The sequence below is a fragment of the Pleurodeles waltl genome, chromosome 4_2 (assembly GCF_031143425.1).
Source record: "Pleurodeles waltl isolate 20211129_DDA chromosome 4_2, aPleWal1.hap1.20221129, whole genome shotgun sequence".
NCBI lineage: Eukaryota > Metazoa > Chordata > Amphibia > Caudata > Salamandridae > Pleurodeles > Pleurodeles waltl.
Genome location: NC_090443.1, coordinates 79,111,817 through 79,135,455, shown reverse-complemented (window position 1 = coordinate 79,135,455; position 23,639 = coordinate 79,111,817). Strand labels below are relative to the sequence as shown.

At 44.6% G+C, this 23,639-nt stretch overlaps 1 protein-coding gene across 5 annotated transcripts in view; it reads left to right on the top strand.

The window, feature by feature from the left end:
* The window catches only part of STAT6 (signal transducer and activator of transcription 6), a 604,937-nt gene that overhangs the window by 481,007 nt on the left and 100,291 nt on the right, over window positions 1-23,639 (top strand). For all 5 annotated transcript variants that reach the window (XM_069230781.1, XM_069230777.1, XM_069230780.1 and 2 more), the window contains exons 12-14: window positions 1,068-1,274; window positions 2,982-3,076; window positions 4,113-4,249. In XM_069230781.1, the coding sequence (XP_069086882.1) occupies window positions 1,068-1,274; window positions 2,982-3,076; window positions 4,113-4,249 (439 nt within the window). The remainder of the gene's footprint in view (window positions 1-1,067; window positions 1,275-2,981; window positions 3,077-4,112; window positions 4,250-23,639) is intronic.

The following is a 23,639-nucleotide window of genomic DNA, read 5'->3' as shown; positions in this document are numbered from 1 at the left end:
TAAAATGACGGGGGCACCGCCAACAGGCTGGCGGTGCCCCGCTGGGCATTCTGACCACGGCGGTTCGGCCGCGGTCAGAAGTGGAAAACCGTCGGTCTCCCGCCGGTTTTCCGCTGCCCAAATGAATCCTCCGTGGCGGCGCAGCGACACCCCATACCGCCATCCTGTTCCTGGCGGTTCTCCCGCCAGGAACAGGATGGCGGTATGGGGTATCGCGGGGCCCCTGGGGGCCCCAAAAAGAATTTCAGTGTCTGCTTTGCAGACACTGAAATTCGCGACGGGTGCAACTGCACCCGTCGCACCTTCCCACTCCGCCGGCTCAATTCTGAGCGTCCTCGTGGGAAGGGTGTTTTGCACTGGGCTGGCGGGCGGCCTTTTGGCGGTCGCCTGCCAGCCCAGTGCAAAACCCAAAATACCCTCAGCGGTCTTTCGACCGCGGAGCGGTATTTTGGAGGGGGAAGTCATCCCCATAGTTTTCTACACATATCATTGTATAGGTTGGTAACAGTGAATAACTGGGATGTTTTCACTTAGGGGTTCTGAGTGACATCATATAGACAATAAGAGCGACGGTCAAGTATTAGGAGGTCACTCAGAACCCTGAGGTGAAAAATAACCCTTTTATTCACTTTTTACCCATATATAGTTTTATGTTCTCTTTGGCTCCCAAAACATCTGCCCATAAATTTAGCTGCTAGCCAAACATACCATTTCTTCTCCTTGTCCTAAATGTTAAAAAAAAAAAAAAAAGTAACTGGCTCTCAGCCACCCAACCCAAAAACCTCTATGCCATTCCACTCCATCACTCTTGAAGCTGTATCCTCTGCTCTCCATCAGAGAAAAGAGCCAGCGCTGCAGTAACAGGCTGTAAGAGAGGCCTGTCAGAGCAGTCTGGAATGTCTTTATGATGCATCAACAGTGCGTAATAACTATGTCATAGAACTGAATAACCAGACTTAGAATCTAGCGTTGATGCTAGTGGCTCTCAGTGCGAGCCATGCATAGCACTTGCTTATTTCCCTCCTCCACCCCACCCCCTAACTCTTCTTGCCTGTGCTTGCCTTTAGGAACGACTCCCTTTTATAGTCTCAGAAAGGGTGCCATGGCCTAAGATGTGCGAGACTTTGAACCTGAGATTTGTTTCAGAGGTGGGAACCAGCCAGGGTCTCCTGTCTGAACATTTCATCTTCCTGGCCCAGAAAGTCTTCAACGACAACAGCTTGAATGCAGAGGATTTCCAGCATCGGAGCGTCTCTTGGTCCCAGTTCAATAAGGTGAGCTTATATGTCTGCGCCAACTGACATCGGACAGGATGTTGAATTGAGTATCCTTTCCATCCACAGGAAAGCTACTTTTCTATTTGCCATGCCATTAAAGCTCTCCCGCCCTCCAATTGTCATTCTTGCGGTCCCTTGCTCTAGAGAATTAAATGTTTTTGTGAGAGCTGTAATACATTTTTATGTTGGACAATCTGTTACAAGTGGTGCAAAATGCAAAGGGGGGACATGTACAATATGGTCTTCTGGCAGAATGTCCACCAGTTCTGCCAAAAGTAATACTGCTATATACTGTCAGTGTACGCAAAATTAAAAAAATATAAATATATACACAGACCGACTAACTTTTATATTTTAATAATAAGTACAATAAACCTCAAAATGATGGCCTCACAAAGTACAAGCAAATCACTAGGGCCATCCGCAAGGCTTGAAAAGTGTATGTGAGCCCATCATTGGACAAAGTAAGCCACTGTGCACTCTGCCTCTTTCCTGTGCGTGCGAGATCAACCTAGAGTTGAATGATAAATGTGCAACACTTTGTGCCAGAAGGAGCTTCTAGGGGGTGGAAGACCCTGGAAAACTGAGCACGGTAGATTACACAAATGTCGTACTCTTAAAGTGCTGAAATGCATGCGGTTTGCCCTTTTCTCTTTACACTCTCCTTTTGGCTCCGAACTTCTAGATTTTAATAGTGATAATGTTCACCTGAGGGAAGTGACAAATATATATTCATTGAGCCTCATAACGAGTCCCCCTGGTATTTATTTCCCACCTCCTCCTCCATCCTCTGGGAGTAAGTGACCGCTGGGAGTGCAAACATACTCAGGATTACCGGCGAGATCCTAAGACTCTAATGAGAAAATAAAGAATTACTGGGGGAATCTGGATTATGGTGTCCTATTCCACTGGTAAATCTCCATGCTCCCATGGCGTTTCACCTGGTCATTTTGACCTCTTTCAGCAAACACCTAGGGCCTGATTACTAAATTGGCGGATGGGATACTCCATCACAAACGTGACAGATATCCCACCTGCTGTATTGTAAATTCCATTATATCCTATGGAACTTGTAAAACGGTGGGTGGGATATTTGTCACATTTGTGACGGAGTAACCCATCCGCCAAGGTCGTAATTGGGCCATTAATCCTGATAGGGTGGTAAACTTCCAGTTTACCAGTCCAATTTGACAATGAGCATGGATTGCATAGACTGTACCATCACTGCAAGAGTTCTTGTGTTTTCCCGCCAGTGCCCTGGAAGAACATAGAGGTGGAACTTGCTGCCATTTTGGAATTTTGACATCTTGCAGAGATATTCCAGGACAGACTGATGCTGTAGTGGAAAAGCTACCTGTGAGGCCTAACATTGGAATCCGAAAGTCCTGCTGTGGTTTAAGGTTGGGGTGGGCCGGTCTGGCAGATCTTTTTTGGGCACTTGATCTGAAATACCTGGGGGTGCTGCAGCGCAGGATTTAGGTGTAACAGTGGTACAACTTGCTGGCTTCTAAATATGGAAATCCATGAGGGAAGGAATAGCCGCACTGTGTGCCTTTCCAGAGATGGATAGTTGTAACACTTTTGTTCAATCTTGATGTGAAGCAGGCTATTTCTAAGTGATATTGCTAGGATCAGTCTGCTTCCCCAATTCCCTCCTCCAATTCTTCCCTGTCACTCATCTCTATTTCATTTGTTCACTGACAGGAACTGTTGCCCGGGCGCAGCTTCACCTTTTGGCAGTGGTTTGATGGTGTGGTGGAGCTCAGCAAAAAGTGCCTGAAAAACTACTGGTCAGACAAGTAAGTTAAGAGCTTCTTATATCTTAGTCCTCAGGTGTGTTTGTGCGAATGTATCTCTGTTGAGATGTGTAGGATTTATTGTGCTTCATGATTTGTGGGGATTGTAAAATCTCCTTTATTTCGCCCCTTTTACGTAATCCAGATACTAGGCACTAGCTAGTGGCTACTGAACCACTCCTGTTGGGACCACAGTTTTCACTACAACCATAGCAGACAGTAAACACTCTCTTTTGGAACAGGCAGTGACTTCTGCAGGTTATGCTGACCAATCACTGTGCTCTAAAAACACCACAAAGTCATAGCAAAATCTTCCTTTCTACAACTCTGAATCGTGTTAAACGCTAAGGCTTCACCAGCAAAACCGAATTTGACCCCACAGCTTTTACACTGATGCTGCTTGGCCCATTTCAGTCATGTTATGTTACACACACTGCCTGTCAGCTGGCACTGCTAACCAATTACACCGTTTAGTTTGACTCTTTTAAACAGAAAACCTCAATGAGTTTTTAAATAAATCATTATGCTTCTGCTAACCATGTACCATTCTCATTTATGAATGTTCCAGAAGAAATTATCATTCCACTATTCCAACTTGGGGTGCGTAAAGTGGTCAGTGGCACATATATATAAATGCCCCTAGAAATGTTAATGGTGATGAACCTTTCGGGGATTCAGTGTGTGTGCTAAACAAGCTACCTAAATAAAGTAGTCGGGCCTGTGAGGCGGGAGCTATACACATTGACTGCAAACAATTGAAGGTGTATTACTGTCATTATGTAGGTTGTGTAAGAAATAAAAAAGATTTGCTAAAATAATAATGGCACCCTGACTGAGAGCAGAGGAAATTACATTTATTCAATAACGTTTATAACTCATTGTTGAAGTGGGCCAGCTTTGTAAACAAGTGTTATTCTAATATCTGACTGCCACTCCATACGTAGATGCTAGAATGCAGAACTGAATCAGTGAGCCTTAAAGTAGTGAATGTTGTTTCCCATTGCGCTATAAAGTTAACAAATCCTGAATTTTCCCGCAGGCTCATTATTGGATTTATCAGCAAGCAGTATGTCCATAAGCTCCTCTGCTCGCAGCCAGATGGCACCTTCATTCTCCGGTTTAGTGATTCGGAAATTGGGGGAATCACTATTGCCCACATCTTGAGGAACCAAGAGGGTAAGCTTGAGTCTTGACTACTCACAGGGTGAACTGTGGCAGTGGGGAGTGATGCATATATACAGATGTCCGGATAACAGAGGGCACCATTTTTCATAACTCCCAGATCCTGGTTTGGAAGGGTCCAAATCATGTAAAAAGTGATTCTAAATTTGCCTAAAGTTTTCAAAAATCTCTATAGGTCTGGAAAAAGTATGTGTTGAGAAACGTCATTCTTCATATGTATCCAAGCTCTTTAGATTCCAATAAAAAGTCCCCGGAAAGTGGTCTCGGGGTTCACCAATAATCAATTGAATTTCCTTAAGCCATGGCATAAATGATTAGTCGCTCAATAAATCACTGTATGCGGGATCAGATATCATTCTCATTCTTTCTCATATTTTCTGTCCACTGGCAAACTAGTGTAGTGACTAGAATTCTCTCTTCAACGTACTGATTTCTACACCTAGCATCTTTGATTCCTGTAGTGACTGGTAGCTATCTCAGGATTCCATTTCACAAACTAGCACCAACCATTTATAATGTAGAATCTAGCACACTTCAATCTGGCATGATGGCTCAGTGAACTAATGTATCAACCGCAGAGACCCGTGCGTGGACTGAGGGCCACGTGATCAAGCCCCTGCATGTTAAATTATTCTTCTGAGCCCAGTAAAGTGAACACAGTTTAGCCAGGTTCCAACAGCATCTTTTATTTGCTTTTGGAGACAATTTAGTGTACTACAGATGTGTGGTCCTTAAACATTAATGTTTAATTTTAGGCAGCATAGTCCTTGTCTTCCTGCTCCTCGTTTGCAGTGCCCTAACCATCAACTCAATCATACTCTCGTACTCTCACATATAGCATTGTTTCCAAGGGACTTTGCTAAGTCTCATGCCCAAGGCACCCCTATATATTTCCCTCAGGATCAATGGATTGTTGTCCCTGAGTTAAGCTTCTTTTGCCTGTGTGCCAGGCACTATCCAGGTCTAACAGAATGCTTACAGCTGCGTTTCAATTAAAGAATCACCCTTGATTTTTAACTACAAAATGCCACTGGTGTGCACTCTCCAGACATATATGTCCAGGAGACTAACACAATACAGTGCACACATGGTTTAATTAGTCCATCCATTAGTAGATCCATAATTTGGACACTCGCTTTCAGAAAGGGGCTTTTGGATCGCCACTTCCTCCTGGCCACAGCCAGCACCAAAGAACTGCTTCGGACACCCCGCCCGGCTCTCCGTTGAAGAAGCCTTCCAAGCCGATCACTTCAGGTCCTACAACACTGGCATCAGCCTGACCCTTGACATCGAGCCATTCTCTGGTGTCGATTTCAACCACCTCAGCACCAAGCGGACCATTGGCACCGAAGCAAAAGTCTTCTTCAGATCTGAAGATTTCAGAGTCGACCTCCAAGTCTGACATTGGCTGAGTTTATCAAGCCCATTCTTCGTAAGCCCCAGGAACAGCTTGATGCGTGGCAAAAACATCTGAACATCCACCCTTACACAGGCCTCGCATTCTTATCCACCTTTCGGCCTCTGCCTCTCCACCCTCCAAACTGTAGTTATCATTCCAGGAAGCCTTGGAAACTCCAGGTCCTGCAAAAATATGCAGGAAGGCAGATGAGGCTTACCACCACCCATTTTTGTGCCTTTGTCTTCGACCTCCCTGCCTCATTCTCCAGGGTATTCCCTTGATATTACACCCTAGGGGTTTCAAATTTATGACCCAGGTGAGCGTCTTTTGGGTGGGGGGCTGATACTTTTGATATTTTTCCACAGGATGACCCATGGGATTCATATGATTTTGACCCACCAAGGGACACAGACCCTACTCTTTACCCTGCTTGTCCCTCTACCCAATATCTCCCACTGCTAAAGGACATATGCTTTGTCACACCTTGGGTGGATAAGCCTCCCCATCTGATTTTTATCTATATTTGTGGGTCAGCTTCCACCAGACTCACCTTTTATTGCCCGTAAGCAAGTAAACTCCCTGGCCAGCGGAGATGCCCCACAGCAAGATAAAGACCCCCATAGACAGATAAAGAAAGCAAACACATTAATGAGGCGAGGAAAGAAGTAGCAGTGCAAACAGCCAACCATTGGTGCATTTCGAATTCCATGGGCCTCCAAGAAATATATGACCGTGCCCACTGGGATGAAACGGAGCACCTGCTCCAGTACCTCAGTAAGGAGCACAGAAAACAGAGGCAAGAAATTGTGTTGGGGGCAAGCTCATTTCAAACACATCCATTCGATGTGCCCTAGACTCAGCTAATGCTGCTGGGGGGGTGGGGGGTGGGGGTTGTGGTATGAGTTAAACACTAACATTCTCTTCCAAAGAAATGCACGGCTCCATTTCTCTGGCTTTAAGCAAGAGGTTCAACAAAATCTGCTGAACATGCCTTTTGATGGTGACCACCTTTTTGGTGCCTAGGTTGATTAAACTTTAGAAATGATAAAGGAGGACACAGAGACAGCAAAAGCAATTGGGGCACTACAGGCACCAGCTTCCCGCAGCTCCTTTCACTGAGCCTCAAAGACCACCTCCTCTGATACTTCCACCTCTTACCAATGCCACCAGGGCCAGCACTCCTCTCCCAGGGGTTATTTTAGATAGTCCCACAGGGGCAACAGCTCCATAGAAAAGAGTAGTTCCTCGAAAGGAGCTACACCCACCACCAAGCCCTGACTTTCCTTTTCTTCCTCCTGACTACGCAACACCTGTCAGGGGACGTCTACAAGGTTTTTTCCCCAGATAGCAAACTATCACTTCAGACTAGTGGGTGTTGGGTATTATATAACAGCGTTATTGTCTGGAGTTCACTTCCATGCCTCTCTCCATTCCACCTCACACACACAGACTATCAGCAGAACATCAAACACTACTCAAAGAGTAGGACAAAAAACGCCTCCTCAAAGGGGCTACAGACCCCATACCCAACCCTCAGCAAGGTACAGGAGTATACTCACTATACTTTCTCATACCCAAAAATGGCTGAACCCTCAAGCACATACTGGACCATAGGCCCCTAAACTAATATATTGTATCAGAGCAGCATCAAAGCCAGCTCTAACCACAGCAAGGAATTCTTCAAAATCATCAGAGTTCTACAACCCCTCAGCCACTGAAAACATCATCACCAATTCTCAGGAACTATGCAAGACACCTGTGAACTTGTTCCATGATATCCACCATCTACAAAAACTTCGAACCCCACCTCCACCAACATCCTGAGTCTCCTTGTCCCCACGGATGCAAACCGGGATGCAGACTCCAACCACCTGCTCACCACCTGGAATCAGCATACCACATCCATCATGAACTCAGTCCACTCAGTAGCACCCAGGGACCCCTGTCCCCACCACATTTTCAACCTGAGGAATAAGGTGATCAGTAACAAGCCCACCGCCTTTTTCAACTCATCCATAACCACGGCCACCTTCCCCGCAGAATGGAAACATGCAGAAGCCACACCCCTTCTGAAGAAACCATCCGCAGACCCCTGCAAACTCAAGAACTACATCCCATTTTTGCTCCACTTTCCCACCAAAGTCCTCAAAAAGGCCATCAGCTGCCAACTCATAGAGCACCTGGAGAATAACAATCTTCTGGACTCCTCCCAATCTGGATTCTGGACCAACCACAGTTCCAATAGCACCCTGTACGCTGCCCCTGATGACATCAGAACCCTCCTTGACCGGGGAGAAACAGCAGCCCTGATTCTCCTTGACCTCCCAGTGTCATTCAACATTGTATCCCACCACACCCTTATCAAGAGGCTTCATCACTTTGGAATCCAAGGAAAACCCCTCAAATGGATCTCCTCCTTCCTCGCCTGAATAATCCAGAGAATCCGCCTACCACCCTTCACCTCACCAACCTTCACCCTTCACCAACATGTGCGATGTCCCCACAAGGTTCGTCCCTCAGCCCAACACCGTTCAACATCTACATGACTCCCTTGGCCAACATTGTCAGAGCTCACAAAATGACCATCATATCCTCCTCAGAAAACACCCAGCTCAGCCCCTCACGACAAGGGACAACTTACGCAGGTGCATGATGGGCATCACCGAATGGATAAAAAGCAGCTGCCTAAAACTCAACACAGACAAAACAGAAGTGCTGATCTTCAAGAATAACACCTCCCTGTGGAGCAACTCCTGGTGTTCTTCCAAACTAGGACCCACACCCACACCCACTCAGACAGACCATGCTCACAACCTTAGCATCATCCCAGACAGCAAGCTCACCATGAAAAAACAGATCAACACAGTTTCCTCTGCTTGCTTCCTCACTCTTCGCCTGCTCCATAAGACCTTCAACTGGCTCCCCGTCAACCCCAGATGAGCCGCCACTAAAGCCCTAATCACCAGCTGGCTGGACTATGGCAAAGCACTCTACATAGGAGTCACCACTCATCTCCTAAAGAGATTACAGACCATACAGAATACAGCGGCCAGATTCATCCTCCATAAACATCACTCGCAAGCTCAAGAAGCTCCACTGGCTCCCCATTCAGAAGAGATGTCAACTTAAAATGCTGATCCACACTTACAAGCCCTTCACAATCCTGGACAAGCATACATCAACCACGGCCTGAACTTCTACCAACACTCCAGAAACCTACGCTCTGCCTTCTTCTCCCTCGCACACACACCCTGCATTTGCCGAAGCATCACTGGAGGATATTCCTTCTACCTTCCAATGAAATTCTGGAACAACCTCTCCCTTCAACTACGGAGCTCATCCTCTCTTCTGGAATTCAGGAAGGGACTTAAGACCTGGCTGTTCAACTGAGCCCCCTTAGCAGCAATTGTCTCAGCAACCACCTCGCGGGTGACTAGCCTGAAACATTGATTGACTGATAGCACTTCCACATAGTAGCCCTTCGGGATGCCGTCCCGCTTCTGCAGCAAGCCTACTTTATGGCTGTGCTAGACTTAAAGGACACCTAGTACTACGTTCCAATACACCCTGCACATCACCGATATCTCAGGTTTGTGTTAAGCAGAAGGCACTATCAGTGCAAAGTCCTCCCTTTTGGGGACGTTACTGCACCTCAGGTATTCACCAAGTGCTTTGCAGAGGTAGCCGCTCACCTCCACAGATCAGGCATCCATGTCTTCCCATAGCTGATTGATTGGCTCATCAAAGCTGCCACCCATCAACAGTGCCAAAACCACACACCAATCACAATGGATCTGCTTCATTGCTTAGGGTTCACCATCAACTCCACTACGCTCACCTCCAACCCCTACAGATCCAGCCTTACCTAGGCACTATTCTCAGCACAGAAGTAGGCTTAGCCTTTCCAAATTCTGCAAGAATACAATCCTTTCAAGCACTGATCCCCTTCTTCCAACCACATAAGCAACTCAGTCATGCATCTTTTAGGCATGATGACCTCCTTCATAGCCGTAGTACCTCATGCCAGGCTTCACATGCCTCCAATCGCCTCAGATAGAGGGTCATTGGGATGATCTAGTGTAGATTGGCCACCACACTCATCACTCTCTGCAGTGGTGGAACACCAACAACGTTTGTGAGGGCGGCCTTTCATCGACCCTGTTCAGCAGACAGTTGTACAACCGACTCCTCCTTCATGGGGTTGGGCTCACACTTTTAAAATCTGACGTTACAAGGTCAGTGGGAGACCATATACTAGAGTCCCCACATAAACTACTTGGAGCTTTTAACCAATCACCCAGTGTTAAAGGCCTTCCTGACTCACTTGACAGGCTAGGTGGCCCTTGTCTGGATGGAAAAAATGACAGCCATGTTCTACCTTCAAAAACAAGGAGGGGCATGCTCTCTTCAGCTGTCTCAGTTATCCTACACCATTTGGCGTTTGGCTGTCTGTCACAACATTCATTTGTTAGTGGAGTCCCTTTTGGTGATGGACAACAATTTTGCCGACCTCCTGAGCAGGATGCGCAACAAGCCCATGAGTGGGAACTCCATCTGAAAGTCCTCCTCTGTTACTTTCGCATATGGGAGCTCCCTTAATTACATTACATCTATTTGCAACCACAGACAATGCCAAATGCCCAGACTTCGCCTTCAGGATCCCACACCTACAGTACAGCAACAATGCACTATGAATTAATTGGTCAGTGATATTTGCCTACTGTTTTCCTCCTCTCCCTCTTCTTTCATTTGTGGTTTGAATGCTTCGGCAAACATCTGTAACACTTATCTGGGTAGCTCCAACTTAGGCTCACCAGACATGGTTCACAATTCTGCTCGAAATCTGTCACAGCACGAAAGGCTCCCCAACAGGCCGGACCTTCTCTCCCAGAACCATGAATCGATCAGGCACCCAGATCCCAGGTCTCTCAATCTGGCAGTCTGGCTGCCGAGGTCATAGAATGTGAATATGCATGAGCATTCTCAAGGAAGCCCGCAGACCTTCTACTCGTGCCTGCTATGTGGCCAAATGGAAGAGCTTTATCAGCTACTGTCACTCCAAACAAAATGACTCCTTAACCTCTACACTACAAAACATTGTTTTCTACTTGCTTCACTTATAAACTTTTTGGCTTCCCTTCACCTCCATATGATTACATCAAGCCGCAGTTGCTGCCTATCTTCAAATCAGGCAACACATCTCCCTTTAAAATACCAGTTATTAAAGCTTACATGGAAGGTCTCAAAAGAGTGATTCCACTACAGGGTCCCACCAGCACCCTCATGGAATCTTAACATTCTACTCATACAATGTATGGGCCCTCCATTTGAGCCCTTTCATACTTGCCCCCTTCAATTCCTCTCTTAAAAGGTAGCATTTCTAGTTGCTATTGCCTCATTCAGGTTTATCAGTGAGATTCCAGCATTAACCCTGGACGAACTCTTTTTCCAAATAAAGAGGGACAGGGTTGTTCTCCGCACCAACCCTAAATTTCTCCCTAAGTTAGTGTCTCATTTGCACCTCAGTCTATTTGCCTACCTGTCTTTTTCCCCAAAAAAACAGTCTCTGTTCCAGAACAGTTCCTCCATACATTAAATGTCAAGAGAGCCCTTGCACTATATTGATAGGACAAAAAATTGTAGAACGACTCAACCACATTTTGTTGCTTTCGCCCAACCTCATAAATGAAAGGCTATATCCAAATCAGGCATTGCCAGATGGATAGTTAAATGCATTTAGACAAGTTATGCGAAAGCCAAAAGAGTTCTTCCTGCTCCCTCTAAAGCACATTCTACTCGAAAGAAAGTAGCCTCTGTGACCTTCCTGGGGAAAATCCTAGTAGTTGACATTTGCAAGCCCATCTACATGGTCCACACCACACACTTTCACTAAACATTACTGTGGGGATGTTCTAACATGCCAACAAGGTAATGTTTGTCAGACAGATCTGGACACTTTAACAAACCACTGCAACACCCACAGGCTAGCCACCACTTTTGATGAGGACTGCTTTACAGTCTATGCACATTTTGTGTTTCTACAGAGATCCATGCCCTGAACGGAAAATGTTATCCTGCAAGCATCTGTAGTGGTGTAGATTCACATGCGCCCAGCCTTCTCCCCGAATGTCTGTAGCTGTTGCAGTATCATCTACTTTCTCCTTTTCCTCTAATGCATGGACATCTGTTTACTTATCACTCCATTTCATACTCCATCTTTACTCGCTGTGCAGGAAAATAATCTAACAGTGGAGTCAATGCCCATGTGCGTTATCACAAGGAGGAGGAGTCACTCTATCTTGTGACTCAAAAGACTTCTTCCAGGAAAAACTATTTGCACACATCCAGGCCCAGCAGAAGTATGCGCATCATGTGACTCTACAGCACTACATGCCACAAACAAATATTTACAGAGTAAGTAACATTTTCCGTTAGCTTTATTTTGTAAAATTTTAATTGTTACTTACATGCCAGTCGCCTGGTGATATTATGCAGCAGGATGCGTTCCCTACATATGTGCAAGGCTAGAACAGAATTGAGTGTACGGCAAGCACACTATGTAGAAGGTGGTTTTCCCGATTGCGTTGAACACGCGGCGTACTCTTGTTGATCTGCTTAGGCAGACATCGTGGAGAAGAGTTCCCGTTCATTTCCTTTACTCTTGTGAGATGAGAATTCTTCAAAACTCTTCTACTACATGAATAACAAGGGCTTTAGCCTGGCATGAAGAGTGGAAAGTGTGCCTCAAAACAGAAACGTATGAAGCAAACCAAGAGCTGGGATAGAGAATGAGCCTGAGGAACTCATTACTATTTCTAAGACTTCAACATAAGAAGCAGTAGATTTTACAACTTGAGAAACTCATGGAAAAGGCAGAAGCTAAATACAGACAATTATACAGAATCAGAGGATGGCCCAAAAAAGGGTAGATATGTTCAAGGATGATATATCCAGGAGTTTTGGAACACATGAGAGGTTCTCAACTTCAAAGAAACAGCAAGATGCAGATATATTTCCTCAATACATGGCCTCTCAAACACATTCATTACATTTCCATGATGTGGTTAAGAACTTACTATTGAAAGAATAGAAAGAAATTGACAAAGCATCCTTTCCTCAATTTCTATCAAATCAATATATTTTAGAAGATTTCGATGAAGAGTTTCAGCAAACACCAAAAATATGTTCTATATGAGCCAGCATAGCGTCTTCCTCATCTCTGGCCTCTGAGGAGTCAACACTAGCAGAAGTAGTGGTACAGAAGGTGGAGACAGCATTAAAAGATCATGGGCCAGATGTAGCAAACTTGGAAATTGCGACTTGCAATTTCCAATGCAGAACGGTGTCTCAGACACCGTCTGCGAGTCGGTATGGGGTCGCAAAGACCCACCTCATTAATATTAATGAGGTGGGTCGCAAATTGCAGCCCCATACCGACTATGGGCACTCGCAAACATGGAGGCCTGCTGTAGTCAGCAGACCTCCATGTTCGTGACTGCTTTTAAATAAAGCATTTTTTTTTTTTAAGTGTAGCCCGTTTTCCTTAAAGAAAAACGAGCTGCACTTAAAAAAAAAACCGAAACCTTTAGTTTCGGTATTTTTTCAGGGCAACCCTGGGCCTACCCTGAAAAAATAATTTGTGGTCCATTCACAAAGGGGAAGGGGTCCCATGGGGACCCCTTCCAATTTGCAAGTGGGTTACCATCCACTTGAAGTGGATGGTAACTGCGACACCATTTGCGACCGCATATGCGATCGCAAATGTTATTGCATACCACTCCGAATCGCAAATAGGAAGGGAACACCCCTTCCTATTTGCGATTCTGAAATGCATTTTGCGAGTCGGTCCCGACTCGCAAAATGCATTTCTGCATTGGAAACTGGAATTTGCGACTCGCAAACAGCATTTTTTGCCGTTTGCGACTTGCAAATAGTTTCCTGCATCTGGCCCCATATGCAGCAGCATATTTTATTATTCCATGCAAACACTTATGCGGTTACACACCTCAGACATTGGTTAAAGTCTTTCGGACTCTGTTTGATTACTTGGCTGAATACAGAGATCCAGGTAAAATTTTTGTGAAAATAGAATTTTTGGCTCAATTCTTACTCGATTCTAACTTTGATTCTTTATGGGAAGCAGCCACAGAATCTGGAGCAGCCATAGTTGAAAAAGACTCCTATAGTTAAAACTTTGTAAAATAGACCATACACAAAGATCACTAGTCCATAAACTACTATTACTATTCCACAATGGTTTCTTTCCGTCCTCCTATGCAGATGACTCTCATCTTATCATCCCAGTTAAACAGCCTTGGGAGGAGGTTGCGGACCGGTTCAGCAATTGTATGCTAGCAGTGAGCAATTGGATGAATACTAATTGGCTTAAAATGAATGCCACCAAAACCGAAATTCTCTGTTTCGGGTTAGGAAAAGAGTTATGGAGCTCACGTTGGTGGCCTTCTGAATGCGGCACGCTTCCTGCACCCACCACTGTTAGTAGGAACAGGGCCATTCTGTTTGAGGATCATTTATCCTTTAAAAAACAGGTTAACCATACTTTAAAGACTAGCCTCTGGTTCATCAAAATGCTCAGGAAAATCTTCCCTTATCTTTCGCATGAATGGAGAGTCTCTGCCATCTTAGCGCTGGTGATGTCAAAGGTAGACTGTTGTAATGCCTTATTCCTTAATTTGGATAAGGCTCTGATCAACAAATTACAATTGGTCCAGAATTCTGCCGCCAGAGCGGTTCTTAATCTCCCGCAGCGGGTATCCGTTAGCGAGAGCCTCAAACAATTACATTGGCTGGCGGTGGCTCAGCGTATTATCTTCAAATCGCTTTGTCTAACATATAAGGCAGCTCCTGGGATCGGACCACGATATCTCACCACCAGGCTTTGTTGGTATGTGCCTAAGAGAAACTTGAGGGCTTCTAATGCTTACCGGATTCAGGTTCCCTGAACTTATAAAGCCAAATGGGGGGACAAAGCCTTCACTGTGGCTGCTACCAAAAGTTGGAACTCGCTTCCCTTGAACATCAGGCAAGAACCCTGTTATCTGAAATTCAGGAAATTGGTTAAAACATGGATTTTCCCCCGATAATATCTTTTTTATTATACCTCTTGTATATCGCCTTTTACTTTTAAATATTTTTCTGCTCTCTCTCTAATCATTATCTGTTTCCTGGGTGGTGTCTTTGCATTACTGCATCCTTCCTCTGCTCTCTCTTCTTTGCTCTAGCGCTTCGATGTTCTTTGTGAGTAGGAATGCGCTTTATAAATATGGCATACATACATACATACAAACTATTTGGCACAGAGCTCAGTGACATGGTCAAAACGTCTGCGAAGGAATGGAAAATGTTATTTACATATACAACAGCACCTGGGATATCATATTTTCTGCAGAAAAAGCTACTGACTGACCGAGATTTGAAGTGTCCCTTTAAAAGCAAGGCTCGAGGCCAGGGAGCTTGCTTTTTGACAATTCCTGGTCCCAGCACACAGCAGGACCTCAAACTCAAAAGTCCTAGCTATATGGAAGACCATGTCAGTGTCAGACTCAAAATTCCCCTCAGAATTGGAGAAGATAGTCCAAGATGAATGGGTTCTGAACATAGTTCGAGAAGGATATTCTATAGAGTTTACAGACGTGCCTCCAGTGACTCATTACATCAAAACACCTTTACCCTAAGTGGAATCAAGGATGCAGTTATGCTATCAAATCCTGGTACAGAAAGGAGCAGTTTTGCAAGTTCCACCTGCACAGAGTGGGTCCGGCTTCTACTCCATAATCTTCTTGGTGCCAACACTAGAAGGAATATACAGACTGGTGTTGGATTTAAAAGCATTTAACAAATTTGTCCTTTACATCGCATTCAGGATGCTAACTTTACAGGTCATGATACCTCTTCTTTCATAAGGAGATTTTATGGCTGGATTTGCAGGTGTGTACTTTCATATACCAATTCATCCTTGCAGTCACGAATACCTAAGGTTTGCTGTACAACAAGATTATTAGCAGTACATAGCCCTGCCCTTAAGCATCTCATCCTCTCTGAGGATATTTACAAAGGTACTGCACCAGTTGTTGCATATCTCCAATTACAGGACATACAATGTTTTTCCTACTTAGGCGACTGGCTTATTTTTGGTCCTTCTTTCTTTAAGGTTCAGTCGGCGTCAAAACACTGTATATGACTGCATCTTCTGGGATTTATGGTGAATTATCAAAAATCAAGCCTCCAACCCACAAGGAAGAAGAGCTTCATATAAGCGTTGCTTGATACAGAGCAAAGAAAGAATTCCTGCCAAACTCAGATAGTCTATCTGCATCAGCAGTTGACAAACCTCCTATTGTTACCCAAAGCATCTGTAAGCATGTAGTTGAAAGTCCAGAGCTTACTGTTTGCAACAGCAATATTAGTTCTATAGGCATGAAATCATTTGAAACCTCTGGTCTACCACTGAGCTCTAGTACCAGTGTTACGAGAAGTTAATTCCAGTCACGAAAAAACTGTCAAGCTTTCCAACATCTTTCTAATCTCACCTCATCATGGAGGCATTTAGGTTGGTGGTGGATTGGTTTGGCATGTCGTGACTGGATATTTTCGCAGCCCGGACCACTGCTCTCCTACCTCTCTACTGTTTGGACCAATGGTACCTGGATTTGTGGCAGTCAATACTCTTTCCATTCAGCAGCCAAAGGATTGTTTATACTTTCACACTGATACCGTTAATACAAAAAGTGTTGAGAAAAATCCATTCAGAGAATGTGGAAGTGATTGTAATAGTGCCATTCTGGCCACAACAGTCATGATATCTCTCGCTGAAAAGGCTCTTGATAGTTCAGTGTCATGAACTCCCATACGAACCTCCGCCTTTTCAGTTTCCATTCCTAACTCAGAAGCAATTGTGCCATTGGATCACTGACACAATATCATGGTAAACTTTACTGTTGACAAAAATATTGTGTCAAAATATTGTTTACCACAATATTGTGCTTTGGTAAGTACCAAAATATTGGAATAAATATATAGTTTAAACTAATATTGTCCACAAATATACAAAAATCTAGTTGTTTTTTTTAAATATAAATGGAGGTTAAAGTAGTGAATTCTAAATATTTTAATATATACATTTGATATAATATAAATTAAATAAATCCCACTAATAACAATCACGGGTTTATATATATATATATATATATATATATATATATATATATATATGTTCGATGGCATCTGTAGCTGCAGATACACATGCTGTGCACTGTTCCTGCCATCTAGTGTTGGGCTCGGAGTGTTACAAGTTGTTTTTCTTCGAAGAAGTCTTTTCGAGTCACGAGACCGAGTGACTCCTCCCTTTCGGCTCCATTGCGCATGGGCGTCGACTCCATTGTTAGCTTGTTTTCTTTCTGCCGTCGGGTTCGGACGTGTTTCCTCTCGCACCGAGATTTCGATTTGGAAAACTTTGAAAACACTTTCTTTTCGTCGGTATTGTATCGATCGGTTTTACATCTTCCATCGACACATCGGTACCGTCGGAGAAGTCAACTTTACTCGCCCTTCGGGCAGACCGCGTGGAAGCCTCATGGAAAAGACTCCATTCCGGTTCTGTCCTCGGTGCCACACGAAATATCCGTATACGGACCAGCATCTCGTTTGCAATCTATGCCTTTCCCCGGATCATTGGTAAGAAAATTGAGGCCTGTCGATCCTTCCATTCCAAAATGACTCTTCAAGACAGAAGGGCACGAAGACTCGAAATGGCGTTGAGAAGCAGTGAACATCTCGACGTGGAGGATGAAGAAATCATGCAGACAGCGGTCTCGGTTCGAGGTTCCGACTCTGAACAGGAATCAGAAGACGACAGACCGGTCACAGCGGGACAACATGTGAGTACGCCAGCCCCTGTGCCCTCTTAAAAGCAAAAACATTAGGCCTTGGGTACGCCACTGCCGGAAGGCCATGGCTCGGCCTGAAAAAAAGACTACCGGTGCCCAACTTACCAGTTCGGCACCCTAAAAGGAAACTCCTCCCAAAACATCGGAGGCAACAAAAAGCTCCGTGTCCGACTCCAGCAAACATAATTTATCGGAGTCGAAAATCTCTTTCGGACCGAGAGCATCAACCTTATCATCTTTTTCCATCCCGAAAAATCCTGCTTTGGAGCTGAAAAGGCCAGCATACACAGAGGACCATGGACTTTAAAAAGACTTAAAGAAAGCCACAAAACCTCTGAAGAGGAGTATCAAGTACAACCAATACTTGAAGTTATGGATGAAAGGCAATCCAGGATTCACATCCATAATGAAACAGGCATAATTCAGACAGCACCTCCTCTAAGACCAAAGAGAAAGCTAGCCTTTCGGGAGGAATTGGACACTATGCAGCCTCCAGCAAAAGTGCCAAAGCAGAAGGAGAAACCACCACCTCCTCAATCTTCTCATCCTCATTCTCCTCACTCTCCACACCTGCCTACCTGTCCTCCTACTAGTCCTACACCAGTGCAGTCAAACACTCACTCTTTCCACTCACAACAGGACATTGTGGATCCATGGGACCTTTATGATCCAGATCCCATTCCTAGCAATGACCCAGACATCTATCTCTCTAAACCTTCACCACATGAGGATAGCACTGTGTACAATCAAGTTTTAGCTAGGGATGCAGCATACCATGGAGTCACCATGCATACGGAACCACTGCAAGAGGATTTCTTGTTTAACACCCTATCCTCAACACACTCAAAATACCAATGCCTTCCCATGCTCCCAGGCATGTTAAAACACGCCGATCAAATATTTAGTGAGCCTGTTAAGTCACGTATAATAACACCCAGGAGAGAGAAGTATAAACCTCCACCCTCCATAAAGTTCCTCCAGATTCTGTGGTAGTTGGTGCTGCCAGAAAAAGAGCGAACAGTCAGTCATCAGGAGATGCGCCCCCACCTGACAGAGAGCAGAAAATTTGATGCTGCAGGGAAGCGAGTTGCATCCCATGCAGCAAATCAGTGAAGAATAGCTAACTCACAAGCACTGTTAGCTCGAGATGACAGGCCCCATTGGGACGAGATGCAAGACATAATCCAGCATCTCCCCAAAGAACACCAAAAGAGGGCACAACAAGTAGTGGAAGAAGGGCAAGCCATTACTAATAAATAAATTAGATGTGCCCTGGATTCAGCAGACACCGCTGCTAGAAGTGGCAATACTGCAGTGACAATACATAGGCATGCATGGCTCGGATCTTCAGGTTTTAAACTTGAAATACAGCAGGCTGTGTTAAATATGCCATTCAATAAAAAACAACTTTTTGGGCCAAAGTTTGACACAGCCATAGAAAAATTAAGGAAAGATTCAGACACTGCAAAGGCAATGGGTGCACTATACTCGACACCATACAGGGGATCATTTCAGAAACCTCAGTTTCGAGGTGGGTTCAGACAACAGACGCATCCACATCACAGGCAAAACCAACCTACCAACCACAATACCATTGAGGTGGTTTTAGGGGCACATATAGAGAACAGTACCCCAGAAATAGAGGGAAATTTCAGACCTCTAAGCAACCTCCACAGCACACTAAACAGTGACTTGTCTCATTCCCTTCCACTCCACACCTCTCCGGGGGGAGGTGGGGGCGGAGACTACAACAGTTCCACACAAATTGGCAAAACATTACCACAGACAATTGGGTACTATCAATTATCTGCAATGGCTATTGCCTAGAATTGATACACACTCCTCCAAATATACCACCAAGGTCACATAAACTATCCACAGAACACATCAGTCTGTTACAGGAAGAGGTCCAATCTCTATTACTCAAACAAGCAATAGAATTGATACCATAATCTCAAATGGGGACAGGAGTTTACTCACTATTTCCTAATTCCCCAAAAAGGTGGCACCCTCAGACCAATATTAGATCTCAGGACCCTCAATCTTTACATCCTTTCAGAACATTTTCACATGGTAACTCTACATGATGTTATCCCACTACTCCAAAAACACAATTTCATGACAGCATTAGACCTCAAAGAATCATATTTTCATATAACCATCCATCCTTCGCACAGAAAATATCTCAGGTTTGTCATTCAAGGAAAGCACTATCAGTTCAAAGTGTTACCCTTTGGAATAACAACAGCTCCAAGGGTATAGTCGCAGCCTACCTAAGAAGACAACATATACATGTCTTTCCATATCTAGACGATTGGCTAATAAAATCAAACAGTCATATGCAATACCAAAACCATACGAATTACATAATACAAACCTTGCACACACTATGGTTCTCAATAAACTACCAAAAGTCACATCTGCAACCTGCACAAATCCAACAATATTTGGGTGCAATACTAAATACTCAGAAAGCGCTATCATGTCCAAATACACAAAGAATACAAGCATTCCAAAATGTAATGACACAAATACAAACAAATCAACGGTACATTGTCAGATTTGCTATGAAGATTTTAGGGATGATGGCATCATGTACTGCAATTGTTCCACACGCAAGACTAAACATGCGGCCCTTACAACAGTGCCTTGCACAACAATGGTCACGGGCACATGGTCAAATTCAAGATCTAGTGTTGATTGACCGCCAAACATGCATGCTCCTTCAGTGGTGGTATTCCACAAATTTAAGCAAAGGGCGGCCATTTCAAGACCCTGTGCCTCAGACCATAATTACAACAGATGCATCAATGATTGGTTGGGGAGCTCACCTCAACAATCACAACATCCAAGGACAATGGGATGCCAAACACAAACAGCTAAACATAAATCACTTGGAGTTATTAGCTGTCTTCCTAGCACTCAAAGCTTTTCAACCTCTTCTCACACAGAAGAATGTTCTTATCAAAACAGACAACATGACAACCATGTATTACCCACATTCATCCCAACTCTCCCTTCTAGCCCCCAAAATTTGGAAACTGGCAATCCACAACCATATTCACGTGTTTGGACAATACATTCCAGGGATAGACAATTAATTGACAGATATCCTCAGCAGAAATCACCAACAAATACACAAATGGGAGATTCTTCCTCAAGTACTTCAAAAATACTTTTAACAATGGGGAATGCCAAACGTAGATTTGTTCGCCACAAGCGAAAACACAAAATGCCAAAACTTCGCATCCAGACACCCACATCCCCTATCCAAGGGCAATGCTCTATGGAGCAGTTGGTCAGGAATATTTGCTTACGCTTTTCCCCCTCTCCCACTCATTCCGTTTCTAGTCAACAAGTTGCGTCAAACTTCACTCAACATGATACTCATTGCACCAACATGGGCACGTCAACCGTGGTACAGAACATTGTTAGACATGTCAGTAGTACCACACTCCAAACTTCCAGACCGACCAGATCTGTTGACACAAAACAAAGGCCAAATCAGGCACCCGAATCCCAAGACACTCAGGGCCTCACCGCCGCCCGCCAAAGTACCGCCGTCAGAATACTGCTGCGCGGTCAAAAGACCACCGCGGTAATTCTGAGTTTCCCGCTGGTCTGGCGGGCGACCGCCAGAAGGCCGCCCGCCAGCCCAGCGGGAAACCCCCTTCCATGAGGATGCCGGCTCCGAATGGAGCCGGCGGAGTGGAAGGTGTGCGACGGGTGCAGTTGCACCCGTCGCGATTTTCAGTGTCTGCTTGGCAGACACTGAAAATCTTGGTGGGGCCCTGTTAGGGGGCCCCACGACACCCGTTACCGCCAGCCAGGTTCTGGCGGTCAAAACCGCCAGAACCAGGCTGGCGGTAAGGGGGTCGGAATCCCCATGCGCCGCCATGGAGGATTCCCTAGGGCGGCGGGAAACCAGCGGGACACCGCCGGTTTCCCGTTTCTGACCGCAGCTGTACCGCCGCGGTCAGAATGCCCATGGATGCACCGCCAGCCTGTTGGCGGTGCATCCGCGGTCGTTGGCCTGGCGGTAGTCTACCGCCAGGGTCAGAATGACCCCCTCAGTCTAGCAATTTGGCTCCTGAGGTCATAGAGTTTGGATATTTACAACTCCCATCAGAACGGATGGAAGTTATTAAGCAAGAGAACCCACTACTAGACAGTGCTATGCAAACAAATGGAAAAGATTTGTATATTACTGTCAATCTAAACATATTGACACTATTACAGCATCAATACAAGACATTGTATGCTATTTACTTCATTTAAAAAAATCTAATTTAGCATTCTATTCCATAAAAATTCATCTTACTGCAATCTCAGCATATTTACAAAATATACAGCACAGCTCCTTATTTAGAGTTCCTGTCATTAAAGCTTTCATGGAAGGTTTAAAACGCATCATTCCACCCAGGACACCTCCAGTCGCCTCTTGTAACTTAAACATAGTGCTTACACGACTTATGGGCCCACCATTTGAACCCATGCACTCCTGCCAAATGCAACTTCCAACATGGAAGGTTGCCTTTCTAGTAGCAATTACATCTTTAAGAAGAGTAAGTGAAATTCATGCCTTTACTATTGAAGAACCGTTCTTCCTGGCACACAAGCATAAAGTTGTACTAAGAACAAACCCACAATTTCTTCCGAAGGTCGTATCACCATTTCAGATCAATCAATCACAGTGAAACTACTAGTCTTCTTCCCACAGCCAGATTCTGTGTCAGAAAGAGCTCTACATACATTAGACATCAAAAGAGCTTTAATGTACTATATAGACAGAACAACACCATAAGAAAGACTAAACAACTGTTTGTAGCCTTCCAAAAACCTCATACAGGCAACCCCATATCAAAACAAGGTTTAGCAAGATGGATTGTAAGATGCATCCAAACATGCTGCGTTAAAGCCAAAAGACAACTCTTAGTTACTCCTAAAGCACATTTTACAAGGAAAAAAGGTGCTGCAATGGCTTTTTTAGGCAATATACCCATGGCTGAAATATGTAAAGCAGCTACTTGGTCAACACCACATACATTCACTAAACACTACTGTGTAGATGTTTTATCACAACAAGAAGCCACAGTAGGCCAAGCTGTACTCAGAACATTATTTCAAACACCTTCAACTCCTACAGGCTAACCACCGCGATTTTTATGGGAGGACAAACTCCTTTGTAGTCTATGCACAGCATGTGTATCTGCAGCTACACATGCCACCGAACGGAAAATGTCACTTACCCAGTGTACATCTGTTTGTGGCATGTTCCGCTGCAGATTCACATGCACCCTCCCACCTCCCAGGGAGCCTGTAGTCGTTTAAGTTACAAACATTTGTACATATGTATATATATATATATATCTATATATGCATTAGCATGGACATCTCTTTTCTTTTCTTTTACCTATATACACTATCACTCCTACCTTACCCTCTGCGGGAAAACAATCTAACAATGGAGTCGATGCCCATGCGAAATGGAACCGAAGAGGAGGAGTCACTCGATCTCGTGACTCGAAAGCACTTCTTCGAAGAAAAACAACTTGTAACACTCCGAGTCCAATACTAGATGGCAGAAGTAATGCACAGCATGTGAATCTGCAGCGGAACATGCCACGAACAGATGTACACTGGGTAAGTGACATTTTCCATATATATATATATATATATGTGTTCGATGGGATGTGTGGCTGTAGATACACATACTCTGCATACTCATGCCATCTAGTGTTGGGTCCGAAGTGGTGCAAGTTGTTTTTCTTTGAAGAAGCGTTTTGAGTCTCTGGATCGAGTGACTCCTCCTCTCTCTGATAGTGTGACTAAGCATCAACTCCTTTGTTAGATTGCTTTCTCTCCGCTGTCTAGTTCGCACATGTGTGTCTTCTCTCTGTCTTTTGACTCGCTCCTGTTCAAAATCTTTTTTTCCGTCTTCTCTTTTTTGACAGTATTGTATCTCGATCACGTTTGTCTCGAATTGTCTATCCGGGCGCCCGCCTCCAGGGTGTCTTCGTCCATCTCAGGCCTACCTCACCTTGTGGCACCGACCATTATGCTTAACTGATGCATTGAA